Source organism: Poecilia reticulata, linkage group LG21 (assembly GCF_000633615.1).
Source record: "Poecilia reticulata strain Guanapo linkage group LG21, Guppy_female_1.0+MT, whole genome shotgun sequence".
NCBI lineage: Eukaryota > Metazoa > Chordata > Actinopteri > Cyprinodontiformes > Poeciliidae > Poecilia > Poecilia reticulata.
The window spans coordinates 6288891-6316871 of record NC_024351.1 but is presented as its reverse complement, the minus strand read 5'-3'; the positions used below and the strand labels follow the sequence as shown (position 1 = coordinate 6316871).

General features: G+C 38.2%; 2 protein-coding genes across 2 annotated transcripts; one reads left to right on the top strand and one right to left on the bottom strand.

The window, feature by feature from the left end:
- Nucleotides 1-55: 55 nt before the first annotated feature.
- Nucleotides 56-3865, bottom strand: atraid (all-trans retinoic acid-induced differentiation factor). The gene is made up of 7 exons (XM_008397901.2): nucleotides 3678-3865; nucleotides 3394-3527; nucleotides 3088-3156; nucleotides 2494-2565; nucleotides 2280-2401; nucleotides 2075-2175; nucleotides 56-1962 (listed from the first exon to the last, which is right to left on the bottom strand). Exons 1-7 carry the CDS (start codon nucleotides 3768-3770, stop codon nucleotides 1858-1860), a joined length of 696 nt encoding a protein of 231 aa, XP_008396123.1. The 5' UTR covers nucleotides 3771-3865; the 3' UTR covers nucleotides 56-1857.
- A 1222-nt stretch (nucleotides 3866-5087) lies between these two features.
- Nucleotides 5088-27686, top strand: snx17 (sorting nexin 17). Its single transcript, XM_008397902.1, has 15 exons — nucleotides 5088-5880; nucleotides 10225-10299; nucleotides 11803-11920; nucleotides 13884-13948; nucleotides 16701-16811; nucleotides 17525-17615; nucleotides 18171-18258; nucleotides 20482-20551; nucleotides 21684-21776; nucleotides 21971-22174; nucleotides 24623-24751; nucleotides 25116-25193; nucleotides 25555-25629; nucleotides 25722-25763; nucleotides 25881-27686. Exons 1-15 carry the CDS (start codon nucleotides 5821-5823, stop codon nucleotides 25998-26000), a joined length of 1419 nt encoding a protein of 472 aa, XP_008396124.1. The 5' UTR covers nucleotides 5088-5820; the 3' UTR covers nucleotides 26001-27686.
- The last annotated feature ends 295 nt before the right edge of the window (nucleotides 27687-27981 follow it).

The window sequence follows — 27981 nt, the reverse complement described above, 5'->3', positions numbered from 1 at the left end:
CCATAAGTTAGCCCACTGCTTCTTCCATTTATAAAAAGTAGTGTCAAAACATTGATCGAGAGCAAAATTAGTTTATTTTCAGCACAATGTAGCACCATTTCGCAAAGGAAAAGTGCAGAAGCTTTAAAGATCTTGACTATCAAACTTTTGATGCTTTCTAGAAACTTAATTTCATTATTATCCAGAAAAATCTTGAAAACCTGGGTAATATTTCATTTTGTACATCAGTACAAAGTGGAAACATCTGACATGATCTAACATTGAAGCAGTAAAATATCTCAAAAAAAAAAAAAAAAAAGGAAAATAAAACACTATTGTAAAATCTATTAAAACCCTGAACTTTAAACAAGATAAAGAGAGATACAATAGAAAAGACATCCAGATCATGGAGTGCATTTCAAGACAAGACTCTGAAAAACTCCCATGAAAAATGGTTAAGGGCCCTACATGATTGAGTCAAAGTGCCGAAATCGGTCGTCATTGTCGCAGTCATTTTGTTCTCAGTCTCATGTTGTCCATCCCATCTCGTCACAACCTCCCTGGTGAACTTTTCACCCCTCTCTGTGTGCAAAACTATTGTGTGAGAAGTCTGAATTGGGCGTGTTTGCTTGTGACAATCCTCAACTACTCAACTTTCAGAAGCCGTTTTTTTAGCCAGCGGGCAAAATGGATAGCTTTAAAGAGGAATTGTCCCAGGCTGTGAGGAAGTACACACAACACTAAACTTTGGTTCTGGTACATTGCAGATAGCAAATGTCCCACTGAGGCCTTTTGTTCTTTTTTTGGCTTCCAATAGCTAAAATTGAGACATTGCAGCTAGTCAATCGTTTCCTCCACCTCTGAAATCGTAATAGTCGTTCCTCTTTGCTATGACCTCTGTGTTTACTTCACTGCTGTAAGCCACACATATGACAAAACACCATGACCTATTCTGCAGCAGGAAGGGTTTCACAGGAACTCTGTTCAAAATCTTGTGGACTTTGAACTGTGTTTACAAAAACAAACATCCTGCAATCTTGTGACCGCGCATCGACAGTTTGACTTCTGTCTGACCATGTTGGACCCTTGAATAGTTGTCAGTTAGCCAAAAAAAAAGAAAAAAAAAGGCAATTATACAACAGCAGGAATATTAAATCTCCAAAGTTTGTAGAACAAATCTGCTATGACACTGCTGGGCAGCCAGACCCACCAACCGGTTGGTCCAAGCTGCCAAGGCAGGACACAAAGGGAAATATTTACTACAACTTCAAATTTTTCATCCTGAGTACATTTAAACACCAACACTTTTGAATTGAAGAGGTTAAAATCATCATTAAAGTGCAACTAAACTTGCAGTTTTGGTTTAAATTTAAGACAGCTAACCCGCTGCCCTCTACCAGCCCCTTCTTGGCTTAACTGCTAACCTCCCCAAAAAATAGTAAACCACACAGTCAGCATGCAATGAGCTGTTGCACAACTTTTTTTCTAAACATGCAAAACATTATTTCTGGTGTAAACTCACACACATTTAGCACTCGTTTGACAGAATTCAGTGTTCACCGTTATCTGTATTTTTTAAGTAGATGACTTAAAAAAAAATGCAGAGTCTTAAGTACTCTGCAAGTCTACTTAAAAATAAAAAAAGCAACACCAGTGGTAATCGTCAAAAAATTAGGTCATATTTAAAATGTGTGTTTTTTTCTAAAAATTATATCACATTAATTATAATAAAAATGTCATTTTTTTTCTCTTCCCAAAATAAAATACAGTAACATTTGTAAAATATTCACACCAGAGTGTGGTGCCACACTGGGCTTTGTCAGCATTATTATCCCTTTCAGGAGTCAGTTTCTCCTCAGATTAAAAAGCAGCTCACGCTCAGAGTGATTTGGCTTTGCGTCTCTGGGTAATCCACAACAGGAAGGAGATGACAACTGTGGATGCTGCAAGAGGGCCGAAAACCTTCAGAACTGGGAATTCTGCCTGTAAGCAAGTTTAAAAATATGTTGTTTAAAAGGCTTTTGTGCTTATGTTAATTTAGTAATAGTACAAGAACTCAAAAAAAATAAAAAATAAATAGTCTCCAAGTACCCACCTGCCGAAGACACTTGTATCCATGGTAATTTTCAGCACAGCGACACTCAAAGGAGCCAGGACCGAAGGGGCCGCAAAGGGAGTTTTCTGGACAATTCATAGCTATAGATTCCCAATAAATGCATACAAACATCACACATTGCAAAACATTTTTTTAGGTGTCTCAGACATGTTGTGTAACAAATATCTGCTGAACGTTGACCTACACATCTGTCCTGTCTGGTTGCACACGTTTTTCTGGTCCTTACAAAGCTGGTCCCCTTGTTTGACTTCCATCTGTTGCCATGAAGCATTCCCACCTGGACAAGCTATGTCCTCTGGTAAAATCCTGAAGACACATTGATATTTGTTGAAGAAAAAGACTTTAAAAATATCAGAACCACTTTAGACAGATAAAATGATCGTTTCAAAGACACTTACAAGAAGTTTAGGTCAAGAAATCCTTGGAAGACCTCATCACTGATGTTGGTAATGGGGTTCAGTGAGAGATCTCTGGAAAGAAAAGCAAAACTTAAAAAAAGAAATGTTAAGAATAAAACATTGGTTCTACCCTAGAATAAGTGAAATTTTTACATTAGATGTGAAAAATGTCAACACATATGTACATTTCTGCTTAGCAATGTATAATTATTTGCAAGAATTGGTGCAGAACAACTTCACACTTCTTTTATTTAGCACAACAGCATAAAGTGCTCCAAAATGTTGACGCGCAAGAAGAAAAAAAAAAAAAATACATGTCTAATTTTTATGATTGCATTTTTTCAAAGTTCTCACCAACCAGTCTGATCAAGCTTAACTTAATTTCTACAAAGGCATTGTCAAATGCCTTTGTAGCTATTGGAGGGGCTATAAAACATCTAACTGCTGCAAACATTGCCTGTACAAATATTTTTATTTTACCTCATGTAAAAAAAAAAACAATAAAACACAGAAAAGTTAGATGTTGAAACGTGTCCACAGTGTGAAAAAATTAAGGGGTATGAATGTTTTTTCTCCATACAGCAGTGTACTTACATCACCACCACTGTGGATGCTCCTGAAAGGTTTTCCACTTGAGTCAGTGAACAATTTGATAAATCCAACCTGATAAATCAAAACAAAATATACTTTACTAAAACTTCACTCTAAATTTCCACGTTTTCCTTACATACGCATTGATAATGTCAGGTGAATTATGAAATTCTACATAAAAAAAAGTTGTCTTCTTTACCCCTTTATTTTTAGTTTGTATTATTTTGTACTAGGTTGGGTGCGTTTAAGGCCAAAAAAGAAAACACAGTTTGCAACATTCACTTCGAGCGCAGTATATTTCTGTCATACCCGGTGATGCGTTCAGGGTCGCTCGAGTTATCATTTGCTAAACAGCACCTCTTGTCAAGCCGTCCAGCGGATGAAGAGCAGAAATTACCCACGTAGGTGTTGTTTTGGACAGTACCACCACAGCGTGAACATACCTGTGATTTGAAATTACGTTATCAGACAAAAAAGTAGTAAACAACAAACTGACAATAACAACCCCTACAACCCCTATACACCAACCAAAACAAGCCGGTTTATTAGGATTTGCTGCGACATTATTCCAGTGGTGAACACACCAGTCTTACCTCCAGTCCAGTCAGCTGATAACTCGCGTTAAAATACAACTTAAGGATAAAAACAAGAGCTACAGCTTCACACCTGCTGAGTAGTGCTTTCATTTTTATTGACTGAAGTCACATGACGTGGTCACGTGTCAGGAAGCTGGCAATTTATCGTCGTAATTACGCATGCGGATGAGGACCGATAAGGATGCCGGTGTGTGACAGAACACCGGCATCCTGCGTGTTTTAGTTCTCTCTCTGGTTTAGCACACCTGCATCAAATGATGGCTCATTAGAAGGTCTAAGGAGAACACTGACGTGCTGAGGAGGTTGTTACTACCACTAGGGAGGGAACTAAAACATGCAGGATGCCTGTCCTCGAGGACCGACTTTGGGCACTCCTGCCATAGACAATTAAATATTTATGATATATAAATAGTCTTCTGTTTGAGTATAAACAATTTCAAAATTTCTATGTTAAAATGTTTCGTCTTAAAACATAAATAAAATATTCTCTGATAAATCTTACACAATTACACAGCCATGCACACTTTATTTTTTTGTTCTATAAACGCCACAAACAAAAAGTTAACTAACAAATAGTCCGGTGTAACAGGTGTTCTGTCAGATCGTCATACGCTAAGCACGAACTCACGGCTATATCTGTCAGATACGTGTACGCTGTCATTACCATATGATTTTATTTAATCAGCAACATAGAATCATCACGTAGATCGTCATACACTTCGTCAAATGTTAATCAATAATTTTATACACAAAAATATACATTAATTTTAGTACTACTCATGGTTGTCATTGAGAAATAAATATGAACTACATCTGCAAAACATATGAGTGCAAACATATAACAGTGTGTTAGAAAAATGCATAGCCACAAGGCTGCCACGTTCTCTTTCTTTTGTAGGTATTGCTATAGGATCATTTCATTTTGTGCACATTAACCAGGGTCTGTCCATATTAGCACTGTTGTGTTAGAATGTGTTAAAACATTCAAAAGTGTTGAAAGGCTGATGATGATTCACTAATAGCATAATTAGCAAAAATCTATGCCAGTATTAAGTGGCCACTAAACTTGTAGAGTAGCCAAAGCAGATTCCAGGAAGAACGTCTAAGATGCATGTCCAGAAGATGAGTTGTCAGAACAACTAATGTACTATCATCATTTGTGTTGTATTTCTTTTTTTTTTTTTCCAGTTATTTAGATAGTATATAATATGGAAAATAAGATCTTGGACAGCGACAAAATAGGCAGAACAGTCATACTACTGAAACAGAACTGTACTGTTGGATGCCTTTTAATACGTGGAACAGAGCTGTCACTCACAATATGGCGGCGACTTTAACGTACTATCTGGGCGCTCGTGCAACCCCCCTATAAACCAGGGTGGGATGGTTTAGCCCAGAAAGATTGTTGCAATGCCTCTTGATGGGCCATCAGTGGATACCTTGACTGTGGACGGAGTGGCTAGGTTGTAGAGCCATCACATCTGCGTTTTCAGCGGCCCTTGCTACATTTCTCCGGTATATTAACATTGTAGATTTTATTTAGCAAACGGAGGAGCTCTGAAAGCCACGAGAGTCAAAACCAACGGTACTGTCGCACATTTGAGAAGGTTCACCAACCGCTGTGTGTGCGACGCTTGAGGGACTGCAGGAACCAACTGCACCTTTTCTCCAGAAACTTCATCTGCTTGTGCCAATGAACCGAAATACCCGAATGCCTTCAAGCTCAATTCTTAAAAGTGGGTGGTTTTATTTTTCTTAACCAACAACGTGTAGCGATGAAAGAGACATTTTTATGCGCACAGTAAAGGTGTAATTACCCAACACTTGCAAACATGGCTGCTGTGTGAACAGCAGACAGAAAAGTTTAACACTGACGTGGGAGAAGTTTAGAGCATTCATGAGCAGCTGTCCGCTCAGTAAAATGCTAGGCTTTCGTCCCTAGTTTGGTACCGCCGTCTCTGGACCTCCAAACCGGCGAACGGACTGTGTCGGAGCCGCCTCCGCCTCCTCCTTCTTAGGCTTCAGAGAGTCACCGCAGTAGACTTTGTTGGGAAGCTGTGGTGCCTTGCTTACCACCCCAGCCTCCAGTGGAGGCGTTTAAGGACTTATCTACTGACTGCAGGGTGTGTTTGGAGCTAAAATGCATTTTTCCATACCCGAAACGGAGGTTCGTTCGGGTGAGAATGGTTCAAGCTATGTGGTGAGTATTTAACTTTTCCTGCTTTGCCAACTATGCTGTTAATGCTTGCTTCAGCTGGGTCCAGCTCGGCTAACGGTGCACCAAACCTTTTAACCTTTACGGAACATATATTTATTTTTTTGCTTCCTTGAACTTCTTTGTTGCCTTCAACATATTATAGGCATTATTTATAGAGTCTTCAAAAAAATTTGAACACCCTCTATTGAATGTTCACAAATCCATCACTGATTATTGTTATTTTATCTCTGGCAAAGAAAGTGACTTGATTATAACAATTTACTTATCAAGCAAATGATGGTAAATCAAGATGTATAAAAAAGTGTTTTCTATCTAACCAAAACGTTTGGACACCCTATACCCAATAGCTAATCTTTCCATCTTTGGTTGAAATTATTTAAGTGAGACGTTTCTTGTCATTTACTAGACTCTTTGAGCTGTGGGGGATTTTAGGGATTTCCATTTAAAGTCATCATCCTTCAACATTTCAGCGAAATTCAACTCTTTCCTTTTCTTCTTTAAGGAATGGATGCTGATATCAACAGTAGCAAGAGTGTAGTTGCTCCATTATTGACATTTTGGGGGTTTTGGAGACTGCCGGTAGCATGTTACAGTCCGCTTTATGTAATTTTGCTTGGATATTGTTTTGGATTTTCTTCACTTGTAGACTTGTTTTGTACCAAAATACCTTTTTAAATCTATTAGTAATCCAATAAACCAGTAAAGCTTGCTTTTTTGAAGGCATCAGAAATCTCTCTTCCGTCTTACTTCAACACTCAGGAGCACCCCAAATTAAATGTATGCAGTTTAAATGAGACACACCTTTTTCAAAGGGTGTTTACATATGCTCTTATCATGTGCTCCTAATGATATTTGCCAATGTGTAATTTTGGCCATTTTATGGATGTTTAATGTTATGGTGGTCCTAATAGCACACAGTAGTAACTGTGTTTAATATTCTTGCATTAATTAATACACTCATTTAACAAGCAGTGGAGAAAATTGTAAAAATAACAATCCTGATGAGATGGACAGTTTTTTTTATTTATTTATTTTTTAAAAAAAAACATTAATTTGAAATTATGACAATGATGAATCAAATAAAAATTCTTATAATGACATGAAATTTATCCCAGTAAATGATAAATGCAGACCCCAAAGTCAGTTAATGGATTTTTGCCATGTAAGTACTTGAAGATATTAACTGACAAGTTATTGGGGGGGGGGAGGGGAGACCTTATATTTGGGTAATTTAAAAAGGTTTTGTTGTGCCAAACAAGTTCTAACTAGAATTAAGCCCGATAACGATCAAGGGTTTTTACGCTAACTCCAACCTGCATTAGCAAATAAAAGCTGCTTTTGATAAGACAGCACAGCCAGATATGACCTCACAAATCCAATGATTTCGGAAGGGGGGGAAAGTGGCAACCTCAGACTCGCTGGTGGTAACACTAGGTATAAGTAACGTGATTTTATCCTGTTAAACAACCTAAAAATAGTTGCGTTTCGCTGCCTCTGGTTTCTTTCATTACCCACAACAGAGCATCCGTTCTTTGAGAAGATTTGGGGTTTGCCACCATGGTGTCAAAATCCTGATTTAGTAGAAAACGCAGCCAGCATTGCTTTCATTTAGCCTCCTAATAGATTTGCCAAATCAAAGGAGTCTAAATAACTCAACAAGAACGGTGTGGTTCTTTTTTTTTCTTTTCTTTTTTTTAAAAGAAAAGATCTACGTGGTTATTTTTCTAAAACTATTTGAAAGAATTAGCTTTTCTTTTGAAAGCACTGTAAAAGTCCATTGTGGTTGAGCAATGCAGGGAGTCATATTGTTTTGACACTGACTTCTGAATCTGCTCCCACTGCGTGGGTCCAACATTTTCCTAAGTGAACAGTGCTGCTAATGTCAGGCAGCTTCTGGGCCTTTTCAAAGACATCTCGGCAGTATTCATTCAGAAACCTTTCACAGTATTCCGTGTGATGAGGCTGAATAGCTTTCACGAGGCGTGGTTTCTCAGACGTATTTATGCTTTCCAGGTGGTTTAAAAATGTCGGCTGCGGCACTTGACTGCTGTTCACATGGCCTTATGCTGGCTGGTTCAAGTGTCAAACACCTGCAGCTTCAGACCTCTCTCATCTTGACTCCATGTGATCCAGAGAGAAGACGAGATTTTTTCAGTGAGCTTATTCATATTGACAATCACTTCCTTTGTGGTAGCTGAAGACAAGAAGTAATTTATATATATTTTTTTTTCAAAGGATTCAATCTAATGTCAAGCATTTCTCCTTGGAATTTTGTTCGCCAAATAGAAACTGTTGCATATTTCCACTTTGAACCTTTTGTGTTGTCATTCCTGTATTGTATTTACCTTACTCAGTACAATTTCTGCTTGCCCAGCAGTGGAAAAATGTGCAGTTCAGCTCCCGCTGACGGTCCTGCAACTGTCATTGTGGCCTTCTTGTGACTAGCCCAGCCTTCAGGAAAGGACTTTGCTTGATTGTAATATTAAAAGAAAGATGTGCTGTGCACATTGGAACTAGTTGGGTACAAAATATGCAGACCTTGCACTAAGCTTTGTAGACTAAGAAGGCACACTTTATTTTTATGTCTGCTTCTCTTCAAGTACTGACCACTTGTTCACACTTCCTGTTTTTTTTTTTTCTGGTGCCCTTTGTTTTCTTTGTTTATGTGGTTTTTACAGCTAGTGTCCTAAAACGTATGAGGATGTGTAAAAAGTAAACTTAAGTGCTACTGTATGGTGCGTTGACAGCATTGTTCATTTAAAGCTGCCACAGGCAAAATGAGTCACGGAGTATTCACACAATCTGCATTGGGATTCAGGTTTGGATTTGCAAAAAAACAGTTTTTCAGTTGCAGAGAAATCCAAATAATGGGGAGAAATTTAATCTATGTGTCATCTTCGCTCAATGAAATTTTGAATCATTTAATGTAAATCTTTTAAAACTATTTTAATGTTGCTCACGCAGTTTTTTAAAAATTATTATTTTTTAATTTTCCAGGTTTTTCAAAGCATTTATTTCTGAAGCCTCAGCAGCTTTTAATAAATCCGAGGAGGATTATAAGGTGAAGATCTCTTTGGCCTAAAGTCAGAAAGTCAAGCTTACAGATGAGTTAAAAAAACAAAATTGGGTTTTCTGTGCAAGGAAAAACATGCAGACTATTGAATCTACCCAAAGTGCTTATTGTACACAAAAAATGCAGGGTCATTCTTCCTTCCTGCCTTGATACTGTGTCCATTTGTTTTTTTTGTTTGTTTTTTTTAAACCCCTTCAAATTCCTAAGCGGCTAGGTCTGTAGTTGGAAACAAGTATTGGTTTGTATCCTTGGCTTTCAGTGGATTCAATTTTTTAACGTAAAATAAAAAAAATAACTGAATGCAAATTTACCTGCACCACCTCATTAAGAAGCTGCATTTATTAAGTCACTGATATTAAGATACAACAGGAAAGGAAAGAGTTAGCCTCTTCACATCCAAAGAGGTTAAATCCTCAGTTTGCAGTTAGAGTTGGTGTAACCTCTGTGGGCGCGGCTGATATTTCTAAGAATTGTTTTGCTTTTTGAGAGCGATCATCTTTTCCGGGAGTTGGATTTGCGGAAGGGGTTTCAGTGAGGACTTCTGCCAAAGCAAATAATTTAGTATTTCCGTTGCTACACCTGCTTATTGGAAGACAGAAAGAAATGTGCTTCTCTCTTGTTTAACATTTTGAAATCTTTTTGTGCTTAACTTGACTTGTTGGTCCAATAAAAAACAGGGGTGACAACTCAGTTTGTCCACCCAAACAATACATTTAACTTTGGTTACACTTTGCTGTCAAAGAAAACATTTTAAATATAAAAAAATGAAAACAAAAGTTGTTTTTTTTTTTTAGAACTTTGTAAAGGGCATTTCTGTAAATATAGTCAGATGTTAAAGAGAAGTGAAATTAAGGGGTAGGATGTAATCTAGTTCCGGAAAACATTCTTGCTAGTTGTGACTTGATTACCATGTTGTTTTCCTTGGCAGAAACATTTGTCAGCGCTTTGCCAAAAAAAAAAAAACATGCAGTAGACGCAGACCTGTATGAGATTTTTTCAGTAAGATAACCTTGAGGGAATAATTGCCTGAGCTCCATGAATCCGGAGCAGGACATTATCTCTGGCATCTCGTTTGAAGAAACATTTTAGCTTCATGATGGAAGATTTGGACGGTTTCATTAAAAATAATAATAATAATTATGCTTCATTTACAATTCCATCTTTTTTTTTTTAGAAAGCTTTTTAGGAGATCATTCACACAACCTCTCTTCTGTTTGAATCTTTTCATTTTGGATCTGCACTTCCACCTGCAGGCCTACAACATCCACGTCAACGGCGTACTGCACTGTCGGGTACGCTACAGCCAACTCCTCGGTCTCCATGAACAGGTGAGGCTCCTGCTGTCACAACGCATCCTCCTCCTGGGTGGCACATAGGCAGCGTAAATACCATCACACTCTGTGACCTTTCCTGCTTCTTTATGCTGTATTCTCGCTCTAAATCTGGTTTAAAGCTTTGTGCTTTTTTTTCCCTCAGCCTGTTCAATGGCTGAATTACGGAGGGGATGTGGAAGGAATGTGCTTGGCCTTAGTTACATGTCACCTGCTGAGAAATGGAACCTAATCTTGGGGGGGGGGGCTGTTTTTTTTTCCTTTTTTCCTGAGTGGATTAGTTAGAAATTATTATGCAGGAAAACGTCTTTCTGGCTGCAAATTGTCTTCAGGAGAGAAAAGCCTGTAAGAAATTAGTCTGGTTGTTAAAATCAACTCATGTGTAGCCAAAGTCTTGTATTTCTAAACATTTAATGAATCGGCAAGAAGCCTAAACTTTATAATCTTTATCCTCCAATCTGTGTCCTCCTGTTTGAGGGTTGCTGTTGCCTGGTAACAGGGTGTGGAAGAGACGGGCTCAAATCTTCCCTGAGCATCAACCCCAAAGGGTTTCTAATGTTGAATGCATGACCCCGAAAACACTGAAGCGAATACAGGCTGCATACTTTAACGTCACTGTTAAGCAGTTCTGAATATTTATTGGCTGACTAAGTTTTCTCTCTGTCTAAATATTTGGTGCAAATATTTAGATGGAAACCAGTGAAAACCAGTCAAATTCAGCTCCAGAGATGCTAAATGAGCTCGTATTTTGCAGGTCAGATTTTTTTGGGTTGGTATTCATGAGATTTTTCTCTGCCGATATAAGAGCTTAACTGTACGTTCAACCTGTGCTGCCTCTGTCAAGCTGAAAATAGCACAAGGCAATATTGAGATATAAATTTCCATCCTTCCTTTTGCACTCACTCACCGTGGTCCTCTGTCACCATGCTGCTGTATGTGTGGGAGTCAGGACCTGGGTGCTTTTACAGTCTTAAAACATGTCACTTAAGTCCAAAGGATAATTGGGATGTACAGCTTTTGCCCGAGGAAAAGCACAGGCTGGAATTAGACCGCATCTGGTGTGCGATTCTGCATTTGCAAGGTTTTAGTTTAGGACTTGGAACTCTTTAAAGCAACAGCTTTCAGATGATAGAAAATGGAAAATGAGGCAAGACGCTGGAAGGCCAAGTAAACTTGGAATCGCCAGGCGTTCGGGAATCCAGATGTGAGTTTGCGTGGTATGCACGGAAACTCAGCTATTTATTGAGAAAAAAAAAAAAAAGAATAAAAAAATCTTAAAATAAACCTGTGATTCATCTCAAATCGCCTGAATCTATCTGTTTATAGCAATGAATTTGAATCATTTTAACTGAAGAAACCGCCTCTGTCACCACCTGGCTTCCCTAAGATTCAGACAGAATTTCTCTAAATAGTCGTGTTTATTCGTAAAAGGCCCATTTATGTAGGCTGCAGTTTCTAAGACCTGTCTGAGCTGAACCACTTCTGATTTGCACCCCCCAGATAAAAAAGGAATATGGCAGCAATGTGGTACCTACCTTCCCCCCAAAGAAGATCTTCACTCTGACCCCTGCTGAGGTGGAGCAGAGGCGAGAGCAGCTAGAGAAATATATGCAGGCTGGTAAGTTATTCTGTCATGATTTCTGACTGAAAAGAAGTTTTATTTTAGGTTAAATATAAATGTGGGGACTGAAAAAAATGCTACTACTGTTTGGATTTTGGTTGCACCGCAACCTCCGTTTCTCTGCTGTGAATGTTCTGATCCAATCATGTGAGGGATTGAGTCAGTGTTTATTGGATTTTTAAGTGACTGATCTCTGACTAAAGTCGACCCCTGATACCAGTTCAATAACATATTTTGCGTAATCTGAAGCAGACCGTGAGACTATGTATTGAACAGTCCATTTTTAAGAATCTGAACCTACTTTTGTGTACATTTCTTAATTTTTTTTTTTTTCATCTTGTACAAGAACATTTTTAAAGGACTAGTCTGTACTAGTTGCTCCAGCTTCCTCTGTCTTTGTCATGTGAGCTGCTGTGCACTTTGCTCAGAAATCCCTGGACCGCTTCGAGGGTCAAACTGCAACAAGCAGCTAAAACGCAAGTCAAAGAAGTTTGTGGCGTTTTAAAGCTAAATTTATAATGAAGAAGAACAGTTTCTGTAAATCATTTCCGCACACTGAAATGTGTTAATCGGATATATTTAGTGACACATTGTAGAGCTTATTTTAGGAGACTTGTCGGAACACAATAGTAACTTTGTAACCTAGTCAACAAGCCTTGAAGTATCACATTAAAACTCTTTATTTTCACAAAATATCTGTTGCGGCCAGTAAAAATGGAAAGCACAGCACCATAAATATTGTTGTAAGTGTAGTGCTGATGAAATGTGGTGTCATTTTTCCGTGCTTTAATGCTAGAGCTTTTCCAACTATTCACACAACACAACTTAAATTATTCCTGTTGTTATTGTGAAAGTTCATATTTTACCATAAGAGCTGGTTTTACTGTTGACAGTTCAGTTATGAACAAACTGATCTCAGTACCAAGTAATTTGAAATGCTTGGACAGACAGACATGCAGACAGACTACGCCACATGTGGTCAGAGTAAAAAAAAAAAAAATGGAGACACTCATTTATTGTGAAATTTTAAAAAAGTACCAAGTTAATTCCTTGAGTGATTATCTGTGATCCAAAACTGCCTTTATTTATTTTCATCCCTCTGATTATTAAAAATATTTCAAATGTTCATTACAACAAGTTTATTTTGTTTCTATAAACATTCCCTATGATATGTTTAAGGACTCTCTTCAAAGCCCAAATTAAATATTTGTGTGATTCCAGGCATATTATCCAGATTCTTTAAACAGGTTGAGGTGAACTTGCTTTATATACAGATGCAGAACTGGCAGCAGTGCAAAGCAGCGACTTTAATCCTCAAGCACCAGCAGTTACAGCAGAACAACGAAGCGTTGTTCCAATGTGTGTTTGCTCATAGTCTGGGAGCACACATGCACACACACACACGCGCACACACGCAGGGTGTTCTTGGCCACAAGTCCACTTGGTTACATCATGGCTTTTTACATAGTTATGGAAACTTGGCTGCAGTAAACACAACCTCTTCTGACTGACTCAGAGGGCTCCAAACTTTCGCATTTGGCCAAATGTTTCGACTAATTTGTTGAAGGATAATGGCTAATGGGCCGTCGCGCTCACACTCGCTATTGTAGAAGCTTGGCAAGTAAATACTTGAGTGTTTATGCAACTAAAATCTTTTATTTTAGGAATGGAGCATAAAAAAAATCTATTTTATTTTTTTCTTTCCAATGTCCAATAATGATTGACAGAGATCTTGCAAAAGCACAAAGTTGCCTGGTACAAGGAGTGTAATCATGATGTAAGAATAAAAGAGGAAGTCGCCCCACCTAAACATGTTTTGACAACATTCTGAAAACACACTTGACTAATTACTTGAATAATCAAACATGTTTCTCTGTTGCTGACAGAAATCACTCAAGCCGAATAAAGAGTTTAGTCTTTAATTGCAATCAGAGTTTTGTCTTCTGTCGTCTTTTTGCAGTTCGACAACATCCTTTGCTGGGAGCCAGTGAGCTTTTTAACAGCTTCTTGAGGAAAGCACAGCAGGTTGGTGTTTTCTTGTTTTTGTCACTACACATCATTTTGCCTCAACAGTAATGGATATTGTTTTTTTTCCCTTTGTTTTTGTCTCAAGTAGCAGAAACTATTATGTCTCTTGTTCTCTTGTTGCACCTTCTCGAGATGTAACCTGTGGGTAAGATGTGTCAGATGACGTGTGCCTCGCATGCGGCTGGAACTCGTTGCGAGAGCTGCCTTTTGGCAAATATGTCACCATAGTTGTTTAACGTGGGGGAGCTGGATCCTTTTGAGCTAGTGTGTCTTAGCCAAATAGAAAAGGGTGAATCTGATGATTCATCCTCGACGACATCTGCCAAAAAACTTTTTGTGCAGCCGCTGAAAATGAGCTGAAGAAATTGAGGCCGTAAGAGCATAAACAGATTTCAAATGAAAGGTTATACGGCTGCACACCCAGGGTGACACGTATTTGCAAGACTGTGATTCACCTTTGTGGGTAAATTCATTCGTCCAAAGCCACGTACACCCAGTCTGGCCTCCTTTTCTCTTATATCACCACGCTAGTAAACGTTTGAGCACATCGCCAGTCAGACAGAGGGCTGTAGGTGCAGAATACGAGATGATTGACCTCCCACTGTAGGTGTTTCATCTGCAGTTTTGGTGGAGGGGGGGCTGAGATTCCCCGCAGAGGGATAAGGCAAGATGAGAGATAATTGAGAGGAGGTGATGAGAGACCGCCTGAGGGCTGAAGAAGCAGGAGCTGTCGTCTTGAATATCTACTTCAGGGACAGTCAGAAGCTTGCATAGTCCCATCATGTGTGTTAATGTTTTATTGATTTCTCCAACACGTAGCCCATCTTCAGCTCTGCACTTTGATGATTTCAGCACTGAAACCAGTGATTATTTAAGTAATTGATTACTTTTTCAATTTATATTGACAATTGATTAATTGGATAAAAAAAAAAAATGTCCTGCCTAAAATGCAACAGCAGCATTCCTTTAGTTAAATCTTTATTATTTGCAGCAAATTATGCATCTGCAGCTAAAAATATATTCTTCTAATAACATGTAAAAAGCTCAGCCTTTTTCCCTTTTCTGAACATCAACACAGTGTAGGGCTGATCTGTTATTTATTTATTTATTTATTTTGATTAACCGATTTAATAAATGGATAGCAAAAGGTGCCTAATATGAGATTTTATTTCTTCAGAATTTGACCGAGGTGAAGCTAAAACTCATTTGAGGAGTTCTGTGTAGAACATATTAAAGTTATTATTTATTTTTTTTTAAACAAAACGGGCATTGTGCAAATTGTACTCGGTAATACCATCTTTAACAGACTGACAACATATGAAGGCTATGAAGAGGCTAAATAATGCAAAGAGCCAAAATAAAACCTCTCAACATTGCCAAAAAAATTCAAGTATAAAACTTAACATTCAAAGGCAAAAACCGGTTCCATTACAATAAACAATCCAGAGTTACTGAATGAAAACTTCCTGGTAGCATGGCGGCTAGCTGATTACTGCTAGTTCTGAGTGGCTGTTTCTGACTGAGCGGAGTAATTATGCAGAACAAGGAGGAGATCGATAATTTTTTTTAGAGATTATCCGTCTCATGTTAGGACAGCGAAAGTTTTAATACGTATGTAAAATGTATTTTTTTTAGGTTAGATGCTGCAGCTTTAAACAGAGGTTTGGTGTGWGAGTCACTACCAGGTGGAGCAGAAGCGGCGCTCCGTCTGTAAAATATTACTACCTGTAGCGCGTAGCAGCGATTCAACAGCGAGAGCAGAACCAGCGTCTTACTTTGTAGCTCGAAGACTTAAATAATTTTGCGGGTTATTTGTTCAGCTTTCTGACCGTCATCCTTATCCGGGTGAGTGTTTGTAGCTGTGCGCTGCTTTACCTGCTATCTGATCCTCCGTATGTCTTTTTACTGCAGTGAGCCTCGATGTAGCCAAACTCCGTCAAGTATGGCATTGTYTTTATGTCGTATTAGCTTCGTTGTGTTGATGCATTTTGACGTGCTTCAATTTTCCGCCGCAACACGCAAACTTCCCCATTCACTCAGTGCGTTATTGTTCCACATCGCTTAGGATTTGCTGCTGCGCGTTTGCACAGTGTGAAGGAAAGAGGAGACCAGCTGCACAGGCAGGCTGCGAAATGAGATGCAGGKGATCGGTATCGGCAACAAGAGCCAATGATCACCGATCATGCACTTTTTCACGAAAATTGGCCGATTATGATCGGTGACCAATCGATCGGCACACCTCTAGTTATTTCACCCGGTGGCTTTTTTGAGTTTGAATACTTAATATTCAGACTCAACTAATTCCTAAATTACTTGACGATTATTTCAACAATTGATTAATAGTTTTAACCCTAGATGACGTTTTCAAATGATATCAATATGTACACAAGTTCAGGGTTGTTGTGAGTCTTTAATAGTTCACATACAGACTCAAATATATACAACATGCATTCACCAAATTTTTTTTAACAAGTGGTGCTGAAGGATGTAGAATATTTTTATGTCCCAGAGCCTTTTAACTTCTTGTTCCTAATAAACACAGAAATCAACTGTAGTAGATGAGGAGAACTGTAGTTTTGCCGGGAAGTGAAAGTTTTTACTTTCCAACTCTAATGGCTGTTTATCAGCCCGCAGTGCGTTTCATGTATTTGGCTCAGTGTGGTTTTACTTGTGAAAGACTGGAATGTAAACACACAGCCAACCCATGGAGCTGAATTAACGCCTGGATTGTTTTGTGTCGCTCCCACAGGAGACGCAGCAGATTCCCACAGAAGACGCGGCTCTAGACATCTGCCTGTCTAACGGTCAGAAGGTTACGGTCAACATCCTGACTTCAGATCAGACGGAGGACGTTCTCGATGTAAGCGGAGAACGTAATTTAATGCGCTCTCCTTATGCTGCCATCTGTGTCTGGAAGGATTTGAAAGGAAAAGGGGGCAGGCGTCTTGATGAACTAAGCGTCATCTGGGGATGATAACAGTTTTATTCTGCTTCACCTCTGTTCACGTGTCCTCATCTGCAGGAATTTGACCTCTTCGTGTCAGATCTTTTACATGCATTCAGCCTTTTTTTCAGAGAATATGCTGTAGACTCTCAGTGCGCTTTAAACATGAATCAATGATGTGCCTGAGCCAAAATCACTAAAATTCATCGATGAACCAAAAGAGTCAAGACGGCAAACAAACCAAAATCCATGATAAAAAACACAAACACACTTATTACGTAAAAATGTAAGCATTCTTATTGTATTGAAGTCTACAGCACATGATTTTCTTATTATCCTTTCTTTATTAAATCTTCTTCAACTCAGATCTTAAAAACACACATTAGCACAACATAAGTCATTTCTGTTTCACCTCTGAATAGTTTGTGGATTTTGGCCTCTGATTATTTGTTTTTTTAAATAAAAGCTTAACCACAGTTAACCTCTGCTTACATGACTGACTCATAGAACAAAGTTGTGCATGTCAGGCAAAATACTCTCGGGTGACTTTTTTTTAAATTTCACTTACGAACGATATGAAATGGTTTGTAATCTAAATTACCTGTTTCACCTGTTCAATGTTTCATCAGGCTGCTGCAGTAAAGCTCGACCTTCCAGACGACCTCGTGGGATATTTTAGTCTCTTCTTGGTCCGAGAAGGGGTGGAAGGAAACTTGACATGTGAGTTACATTTTAACTATCCTATTTATACTTTATTTTGCCTTATCCTTGATTAAAAGATAGTGACGCTCCTGGAAATTTGTTTAAAGTTACCTTATGTTTAAAATGAAATATTTCTGGTGCTAATTTTATCTGCTTGGTTTTGGCTGTAAATATTTAAGAAATATCTCTTTGTTTTTTTGTATTTTTTTTATTATCCAGCATCAGTATACACCAGGATTAGTTTCTGTAGGTGTCTTCCTTTAAAAACGCTTTAATTGACCTAACATCCTAAACTAAAATCTGATTTGAAATGCTGGAGATTTTATTATTAACTGGTGAAACTTGGTGGAACAGGGAGAAATGGATCTGCCCCACCTTCCTGTGGGGATAAACACAGCATTACAGCAGCAGAATGGACACACATTTGAGTTCTTGCAGGTTTTCCCCAGCTGGGAACAGTCCAGATGGTTTCCCACCATCCCTGGTTGTTTATGGGTGCCATCATTATTCTTGTCCTTGAGACTTGAGATGCCTTCGTCCCTCACTGTTTCTGTTTCCCTGTGTTTTCCTTAGTTGTCCGGAAGCTTCAGGACTTTGAGTTGCCTTATGTATCGATTACCAGCCTGCAGAGCTCCGATTATCACATAATCTTACGGAAGAGGTAAAAGCACCTGTTCTCCTTATGAGTTTCATCATGTGATTCAGAAAAACTCTGTGCTCCAAGTTGATTGTCTAATCCTGTAATTAAGTAGGATATCGTTTCTTTCTTGGTGTTATTTTAAATTGTTATTGGTAAACTCAGATCTGTGTCGAACCAGAGAGTTCAAGCTGCAAATCTGTCATTCTAGTCGTTCTCAAAGCGACAGATAATTTGAAGAGACTTGTTTTCTGTACCACCATATTTATCAGTGGTGGAAAGAGAGTGCTTTTCATGGTAGACCTAAAAGAAGCAAAGATAACAAAGTGACATGAGATGACCTTTTGTTCCAAGTCACAGGCTTCCTCTTTCAGTTCAATATGCAGTTACTCCAACAAAGTCTGTCATGAACGCTTGACCTAATTTTGTAGCTCTTTCCTGTTGAGTTGACACTTTTTACCACAAATGAGGCTTAAACCTGCATGAAAACATTCACATTCTTCTGTACAGAATGGGAGGTAGTGATATCTAGAGATGCACGCCACCCTATATATGTTCACTATGAATTGCATTTGGAATCATTTAATAATTCAATTTAAAATTATTACATTTTAAGTGTCCAAATGGAAATTTTTGGACACTTGGTCTGGCAGAGTGTCTCACAACTGTGGAGCAGAGGAAACGTGTCATCTTGGGCGTGGAGGTTAGGCGATGTTCATTTTTCAACCATGTGAATCATTACTTAAAAATGGAAGTGCAAGTATATTTTACCATGAAATCAGACTGTTTCCGACATGCTCTAAAATTTAATGAGTTAACCTTAAACTCTAATGCGACCAGAGTTCAAATTCATGACAATAAAGAATAAACAGGATAGTTCATACGAAGGGTAGCCAGTAGAAAGACTCTCTCTTCTTAAAATCAAAATGATTAGGTTTCCAAAGGCACAATAAAAAAAAATAAAAAAAACTCCTCTGGAACATTATTTTGGACGGACTGAAGAACAAATTTGCCCAGAATTGTACGGCACTATTTGATGAAAATCAGAAACGGCGTACAGATGTAAAAAATAAATAAATGAATAAATAAAAAAATAAACTCGTACAAAGTGCTTGGCATGGAGTCATTTGATAACTACAGGATTAATTGGGCAACTTAAAATACAAGCGGTTCTCCATTTTGTTTTTTCTTTAGCATACTGGAAACTCTTCAACCACTCTGAATATATTTAGTCGCTATGCCTTGTGCTGCATATTATAAAAGTACAAAAACATGAGCAAACATCCCTGGGTTGGAACAAATCCACATTTCTCTGTACAGTCCAAAGTCTGACTTCTCCTTTTGTCAACACAACGTATTATTTTAACTTCCTTGGGAGTTTATTCTGTGGTTACCAGGCCTCCTGCCGACTCTGGAGGTACACAGGATGTTTACTTTCTTTTTCCCTGAAGTAAAGTCTCAGTCCTGCTGACCTAGTTTCAGTGAGGGAAGAATGAATGTAGAACTAACAAGTTGAGGAGGAGGATAAACAGACCCCCCCGTATGAGATTACAGGCTAGGCTGAGGTTAAAACAGATCTGAAAGTTCTCTTTGCTAAATAATAAAAAATGAAAAGGATTTGCCTACAAAACAGTTTTTATGTTTGTCGTGTTACTGCTTTTATTGGTTGCAAAAATAAAGAATTAATAGCAACTAAAACCACAGCAGCTCTTTACTCTCTCTCTTCCTTTTCACTCTGTTTTGCTCTTCTTTCTTTCTCTCTTAAATTTCTGATGTCGTCACATCTTTGTTCATCTTTGCTTCTTTCATATGATCAACTTAAGTATGATTTTTTTTTTCCCCCTTTCCTCCAGGCCCCTTTTAAATATAAATTTTTTTTACGATTGCCAAAAAATGTCAGAAGGAAGGCAAATTTTGATAAGCTACAAAAATGACTAATCAAATGCGTGACATTTATCTGTCACAGAGAAGTGATTTTGACGATTTCGAAGCAAAACATCAAATCTATAATCGGTTCATTTTTATTTTTGCATATCATATCTATTTGCATCAACATTTGATCTGTCTTCAAACAGAGTTTGTGTCTTTTTCTTCCAAGTATTAATTTGTAAGTATCTCAATCTGCTTAAACCCCTTTGAAGCACTTTTCTTTTTTTTCCCCTTAAAAATATGAGCTGTAATTGTTGGTGATGATTTGAGATTTTCTGTATGGTAAACTGTTATTCTTTTAAAAATGTCTGTCATCAGCTACTGGGATATGGCGTATGATGGTGATGTAATGGACAACAGAGTTGGATTGAATTTGCTTTATGCCCAGGTGAGAACCTTCATAAGTTTTCTGAATATGCTATTATTTTTTGCCCTTTTCCAAGCTTTGTTTTCAAAACACAGGGCTTCACCAGTGCCTGGAAAAGATGTCTGGATAAATATAAAAAAAGAGCATAATGTCATAGGGGGGAAAAAAATAAGTTCTTTCCAGGCTTTGTCCTTTCCTGACAAAATAAGTGTTCTTCTTTGTTGGTGATGTATTAAAAAACGCACAGTTACCATGTCTGTATTTTTTTCCTTCATCAATCACGTTAGAGCTTGAGTTTATCGCTTCACTCAAAGGTGCTTTTGTTTTAATGGCTGAGGGAAGCAGATGCACTGTTACTCAAACGCCGTAAAGTTTTGTGACTAGATCTTGGCTCATAGAAAATGGTGAAAACCTTGTGAGCTCTAAACTACAAACTCGTATAAAACTTGAGGTGTTTTTTTAAAATGTTGCTTTCATCCATCTACACAATCTGTCCATCTTTCAGTCTGTTTAGCTACTTCTCTGCAGTCTGTTGGTTTTTGCATGTTCTGCAATAATCAACATTGGTAGATGTTTCTTGGGGGGAGGGGAACATCAATAATTTAAGAAATGTCAGTCTGGAAAAGTGTGAAACTTTATCATGCAAATGTTTGATTGTGGCACACAGAAAAAAAACCTAGATAAGACCTGTTTTTGTTTCCATTTAGCATCTGTTGCTTTTTAATCTACTGCGTGCCTGCCAGCTCCCAGAACCAAATGGAGGGGAAAAAACAAAACAAAAAAAAAAAAACAGATGAAACAGCTTTGTCCTTGGGTGGAAAACTGCTTTTCTTCATCTGCTGTGTCCCTTCATTTGCCAAACTTGATGTCAGCTTATTTTTGTCTGTGTAGCACCTTGAAATATTTGTTTTTGTTTTGACCTGTTTAGTCCAGAATACCTTTATGTATTGTAATAAACTCTTGTGCTGATTTACAATTTTAAGAAAGAAATCAAGTTTACAAAGTTTTCTTTTGTATGTAAAAATTTGTTCATCTTTTGTGGAGATTTCCCCCACCTGAACAGTTCAGTTTTCAATTCTTCCAGTGTGATATTAAGGCCAATCTGATTTATTCTGTTCAGAGGACTTTTATCTTCCTCCTCTTGCTTCACCAGACATTGTCTGACATCGAGCGAGGCTGGATTCTCGTCAACAAAGACCAGCACAGGCAGCTAAAATCACTGCAAGAGAAAGGCTCCAAGAAGGAAGTAAGGGCTTCTCTTTAAAATTATTTTTCACTGAACTGTCACCTGAGTCCAGCCGAGACTCAAAAACGTCGTCGAAATGTAAATTTGTTGAGGACAAAACTGCCTCTGGTGGATGCTGGCTTGCATTTCACCCAGGTTTTCCCATTTTTGCCTGTAATTGTTTCAATTTTCTTTTTTTGTGTGTGTTTTTTAAGTTCATCCACCTTGGCCAGACCCTGAAATATTACGGCTACTTAAAGTTTGACCCATGCATCACAGACTTTCCTGAGAAGGGCTGCCAAGTCATTGTCAGCGCTGGCAACAATGAGCTCAATTTCCACGTCAAGCTGCCCAATGAGCAGATGAAGGAGGGAAGCTTCAAGGTCACGCGCATGAGGTGCTGGCGAGTCACGTCGTCTGTAAGTGGAACCTGTTTGTGAAACCCACTGAGAATTTCTGTGTGTTTTCTTTATTTTACATTTAGCAGCTGCTATTTCTCTAAAGTGCCAAATTTCATGAATAATTAGTTCATTTTTACTTTTTTTTAATATTGAAGTTTTGTCATTTAGGCAAGCACAGCCAAATCGTAACTATCTTTTCTTTTCAGCCTCCCGTCTTTTTTTCTTCCTTCTTGTTCTTCTTTCCCTTTTTTTTTCCGCAAAATGCAACCTGACCTGTCTGGTTTTGAGGCCCACCAGAGGTTCGAGTCTGCAGATAAATCCTCCCTAGTCATGAAATCTTTTCTTCATCTTTGAAGAAAAACATGTGCACACCTGCATCCTGTTAAATATTGACTTTCCGCGCAGTCAAAAATTCTCCATGGAAGCAATTTCTCATTCATGAAGAGTTATGAAGTGGTTAGTTTATTCCCCAAACCACCTGATTTTGTTATGTCTAAAACATTTGAGGAATCCCTTCTGGTCTAAATATCTGTATATAAACGGATTGATACTTCTAGATACGGTACGGAAAATGTCTTTCTCGGCTCCCTGCTTTGAGGCGTCAGTATTGACATTATACGCAGAGGCAGCATCGCACCGTGTTTAAAAGAGAGCAGTCGCTTTAAAAGAGGGTTTTTACTCGTTAAACACAGACTCACTGATTACAGACATCCTAAACTGTGTCTTATTTAGCAGTAGGCACAATTAATTAGGATTACTAACTGGGAACAGTAGTCTGTGTGTATTCCCTGTAGCAGAACTCCTCAAATGGTGGGCTGCAGGCAGAATCTGGATCTAAATAGGGGTCTTGTACAGAGTTTTCTGACGTTTTGTCTGTACGCAGAAGTAGAGATGAACGAGCGAGACACAAACACTGCGGATTATAGACGAAACTCTGAATGACTGTCTCTAAAGAGAGGAGAACGGAGGACAAGCTGAATGTTTTCATTCAGATGGAATTGAAAATACTTTTTTGTTGTTTTTGAGGTGTTGTACCAACAATCACCTAAAATTGGTGCATGTAAAGTTATCAAAGGACCCAATTTGATAGGTCCACCAGTTAATTGGCAATAACCAACTGGATGATTCTGAGTCAATAACCAACTCAACGGGTGTTAGGAGCAGGAGCTTTAATTGTTCAGATTATTTCAAATAGAAAAATTGGGGAAATAATTGTTTTTAGGCACTGACTTTAATAGAACTTGAGGACTTTTAGAGGATGTAGATTCTTACCTTGATCTAGATTTCCAAAAGATTGCCAGCATTTCTTTGATGGGGGTTAAAAGCTAAAAAATAAAATGGAGCAGCTTTGCTGTAAAGCGTCACACTAACAGAAGTAACAGGCTGAGTGATCAGCAGACATTCCTCTGTGGAAACTATTCATTTCATTTTTAAATAGCTTCTTAGATCTGTATGCTTCCTCTTACCTCATTTACATCCACCTCTCTGGTACTAAAAATGGCTAACTTTGGGTCTTCACTCAGTAATGACCTCCACACCAAAGAGTGTTGTTGTTGTTGCTACTTGTTAGCGCCTTGATATTGTGCTTTCTGTGACCAAAAAAAAGTTCTCAAATATCTGAGTTTCTAACTGACAATCAACCAATTCTGGTCACTGCTCCATTTCAGGGGTTTCGGTCATAGTTGTAGTTAAAAAAAAAATCTGTGATGACAAATACTGAGCAAATAAAATCGTCGAAATTTCTACCTTTCTGTTGCTCTGACCAAAATAGCCACTGTTAATCCAGTAAACACTTGCAGATGCAGCACTGTATTCAAATAGGGATGGTTCACTTTTGCACTGCATTAACATGCAAGCAGTTGCATATCAGAAATGATATTGAGATTTTGTACCAAATTTGCTCACAGATCTCCACACACGGCAGCACATAAAATTAAAAAGCCTCTTGGCCTGGTTGATTACAGACGGAGAGTCCCGACGCTGCCCAGCAGGGTGATTAATTCCTCCGCTCACTCTGAGAGGTCAAAGTCATTTTAATGAGCCCTTTCCTGTCCAGCAAAATATCTCAGGCATCTCATTTAGTGCAGCACTGCAGCCACTTTCGATAGCTGAATGTCAGGTTACATATAAACAGCCGGGCGTGTTGGTGCATTTGCTTTTCCTTCTGGGTGTTGTGTTTTTCGTGAGTCTGATTAGCATTCCTCAGAGGAAATGCTCTTAGCGAGGAGCTCGGCTTCTTGAAGCGTTGATTTCAAGGATCTTTAGAAAAACCCAGTTTCAATTTCATTTTGGAAAAATGACGATGGAGATGAAAACATGTGGACGAGGTGTCTCGAGAGTAGCTCCTGCATTCCAGGTTGTGCTCGTGTTCTGGATTGTATTTTTAACAAATAAACCCAAAATAAGATTCTGGTGTTCTGTTGTTTTCTTCTCTATTTTTTTTTTTTTTTTTTTTTTAAACTGCAGCAAGTCCCTATATCAAATGGTACGACTAATCCCTGCAACTCGACAAAATGTGAGGTGAAGCTGGAGCTCGCCTTTGAGTATCTGATGAGCAAGGATCGCCTCCAGTGGGTCACCATCACCAGCCAGCAGGTAGACGGAGCCTGGTCGGCTCAATTCAAATTCAAAAAATATTTTGTTGATCCCAAAGGGAAATTAAATGATGTTCTAACTCATAATAATTCAGATACTTCAAAGAGTTATTGTAGACGGTGATGGCTGTCGGCAGGACAGATCTCTTGTAGCAACGTTTGTGTTCTCGGCTCTCGCATAAAGAAATTGTCCAAGTCTGTGTGAGAAGCTGAAGGATTTCTTCAGCGCACAAACGCTATTACTTTGGCATGTTAGCCTCGAGTTCCTGTAATTACATATATTAAGGCTGAGTCATGACTCCCACTGCTGTACTTTTTTATATTTGTTCTGTTAACAAAAATTGGCTTTGTGCTTGTGATTTCAGGCAATCATGATGAGCACTTGCCTTCAGTCTATGGTGGATGAGTTGATGGTGAAGAAGTCGGGTGGCAGTATAAAGAAGGTCTGCGTTAACATAAATGTATAGATACGTTTCACGTCCTCTGTTGTGCAAAAAGGATTTGGATTTTTTTTCATTAAACTGTTTGGTTTGAACACAATTAAAAGTTTAAACACTCGTCACATGCGGGAATATAGTATTTTCTTTTGGGTTTTGAAAACCTTTTCACTGTAAACCTTAATTATTTAGCATTGAATCATTTACTTAACCTTTTTTTTCAGTTGATGACTCTAAATTATTTTGTATGATTATTTAAGCATCAAACATTTTAATTGGTAATTTAAATACATTTTTAAAAATACATTAAATACATATTAAATACATTTTCCTTTATTATGAATATATATTTTTTTTCTCTTTCCAGATGCTGAGAAGGCGACACAATGGCTCCATCCATCGGTCTGACAGTCAGCAAGCTGTGAAATCTCCCCCTCTACTGGTGAGTAATGGAACAGCAGGCTGATTGTTTTGATGATATAAATGCCAGGTATAATATTTTTTTCACTTTAACTTATTTTTTTGGGGTCGCAGGACTCCCCTGATCCGAGCCGAGAACAAATTGTCAAGCTGTCGGTGAGTATTACTCTGTCCTTCATCAAACTATAGAAGGTTTGATTTTTTTATTTTTTTTTCCTTCCAGTTTCAACCACTCTCTCTAATTCATTTGTACTTTTTTTTTTTTTTTTCCAGACCAAGCTGAATTCGGTGTCTCTCAGAGGGATCAGCGCGTCCAACTCTGCAAACGACATCAGCGGCGACGACTTTCACGGCAACTACGCTTTCGAGGGAATCGGCGATGATGACCTGTAACGCGCAAATTGCCCCGCTTCCATTCTTCACTTCACCAGTAGCGACTAAAGCAACAAAGATCACGAGCTGAACTGAGCCGAGCGATCCACACGAGGCGGTCCACGTCTGCAAGATTGTAGCTTCTTCCCGGAGAACTTGCTGCCTTAAAGCTCCCATTTACTCTTCCGCCGCCATTTGCTCTTTTAGACTCTAAAAGGCTCGCCCCGATTAGTTTTAGTTATAATCATTCCATTAAGACTTTTTAAGTCGTATCGATTTTTACACGAGGAAAACCTTTCAAGTGGGCTGCATGTTCCATGTCCGACCAGAGCCAAATGTTTGTTTGTGTGTGTAATGTGCAGACCTGCCACTAGTGATTATATCTCAGAACGGGGGTGTGGGGGGGAAAAGAAAAAAATAGTGCTCGCAAATGTGTTAAAATATATCTCACTACCACAGAAAATTTAGACCAGCTGGTTTGCCATATAGATCGGTGTTTGGCTTTTAAAACCATGCTTCTAAAATGTTTCCTGCTACTCTTGTGCCAAATTATGAAGAAAAAAAAAAAAAAGTCCAGTTAGAAGAGGCGTCACTTCTCCTGCCTTCAGAAGCAGTCCGATGCCTTAACTTGTCACTCGCCGTAGGTTGAGAGCAAACATTTCAAACAACTAGAATCTTGCAGAAGTTGATGGAAGGTTAATCAAATTGGTGGAGCTGCTTGCCCATCATTTTTGCACAGTATTAAAAACAGTTGAGCTGAGGCTCAAGCGTGACGGTAAAAACATGAAAATCCTTTTTTTTTTTTTTTTTGCAGGTTTTTGAAGGTTTCTCATTAATGCCAAATTATAGTTTACTAAAGCATTTTGCACAAAAATAAAAAAAAAAGATAATGTCACTTTTTATATTCTGTACTTGCAAGTAAGCATTCTGAACATGTACTAATATCTGTATCATTGCTTATTGTAATCAAATAGCTTAAATATAATCTAAGCTGTATGAAACAAAGTCTACATGGACCAACGTTGATCATGTTTACGTGATGTTGGGGTCACGTCTTGGTTTAAATCAAGTGTTTACAAATTTATCGTGATTTTTTTCTGTCTTGTTCTGTTCTGACAAATGATCCTGAGGGGAATGTTCTTTGAATTATTGTGATTTGTTGGTTGTTTCAATCATGTTGAATGTTTTTAATTAAAAAGAATGGTGCTTCGCAGTGGCTAATGTAATCACAGTTGCTGTAATGAACAAAGTTTCTACAGAGTAGGCAACAGATTGAACATATCTCACTGTTTAAAAAAAACAACAAAGTATCATATCGCCGCTGTTGTCTCGGTGAGTTATGAGGCCATTAAATGTAAATCAGTGCCACGGATCAACAGCTTTATTCTTACTGGTAACTGGAACGACAAATGATGTAAATGTTTTCATCCTTCGGCTGCTTTGATTCTTTTTACTCCCCTCTGCTTTTTATAGATAGGTCAATATCAACAACGGAGGTCATTTTTTTATTATTTTTTTTAATTTTCTCCTTTTCCCGTCACTTCAGAGCGCTGCAAGATCCTGATTGTTGGTAAATGTGTATGTGCCAAATCTTAGTGTTTTTTTTTTTTTTTTTTTTTATTCCATCAGCGTCATTTCAACATAAATGTCAAAACTCATGATCATCAGATGTTCAAATGCTAAAATAAACTCAAAAGATTCACTGACCATGTGACTCGTTTTACATTGTTTTTACCCGGCAGTCATGCCAAAACCAGCGGAAAGAAACCAGTTCGTTGAAAAATTTATTTTAGATTTCACCTTTTTGGTTTATACTTAAAACTGCAGTATGTAACTTTAATGACTTTTTTTAAACGTATTAAAACTCTATGTTGCAATAAAATAATGGGAAAGATAAAATGGAAGAAAAATAATCAAGCTCCTCTGCCTAATCCCTATGGTCCTACTGCCATCTGCAGACACACCGCTCTGTTAGAAACAACCAATCAGAGGAGGGTTTTAG

Bases quoted from the DNA above. Each gene is read 5' to 3' on its own strand.
- snx17 (XM_008397902.1), top strand. From the start codon at position 5,821: ATGCATTTTTCCATACCCGAAACGGAGGTTCGTTCGGGTGAGAATGGT. The intron at 18,259-20,481 runs GTAAAAGCACCT...GTCTGTCATCAG, and splicing joins CACATAATCTTACGGAAGAG to CTACTGGGATATGGCGTATG. The intron at 25,630-25,721 runs GTGAGTAATGGA...TTGGGGTCGCAG, and splicing joins TGAAATCTCCCCCTCTACTG to GACTCCCCTGATCCGAGCCG.
- atraid (XM_008397901.2), bottom strand. From the start codon at position 3,770: ATGAAAGCACTACTCAGCAGGTGTGAAGCTGTAGCTCTTGTTTTTATC. The intron at 2,176-2,279 runs GTAGGTCAACGT...GGGAATCTATAG, and splicing joins CAACCAGACAGGACAGATGT to CTATGAATTGTCCAGAAAAC. The intron at 1,963-2,074 runs GTGGGTACTTGG...ACTTGCTTACAG, and splicing joins GATACAAGTGTCTTCGGCAG to GCAGAATTCCCAGTTCTGAA.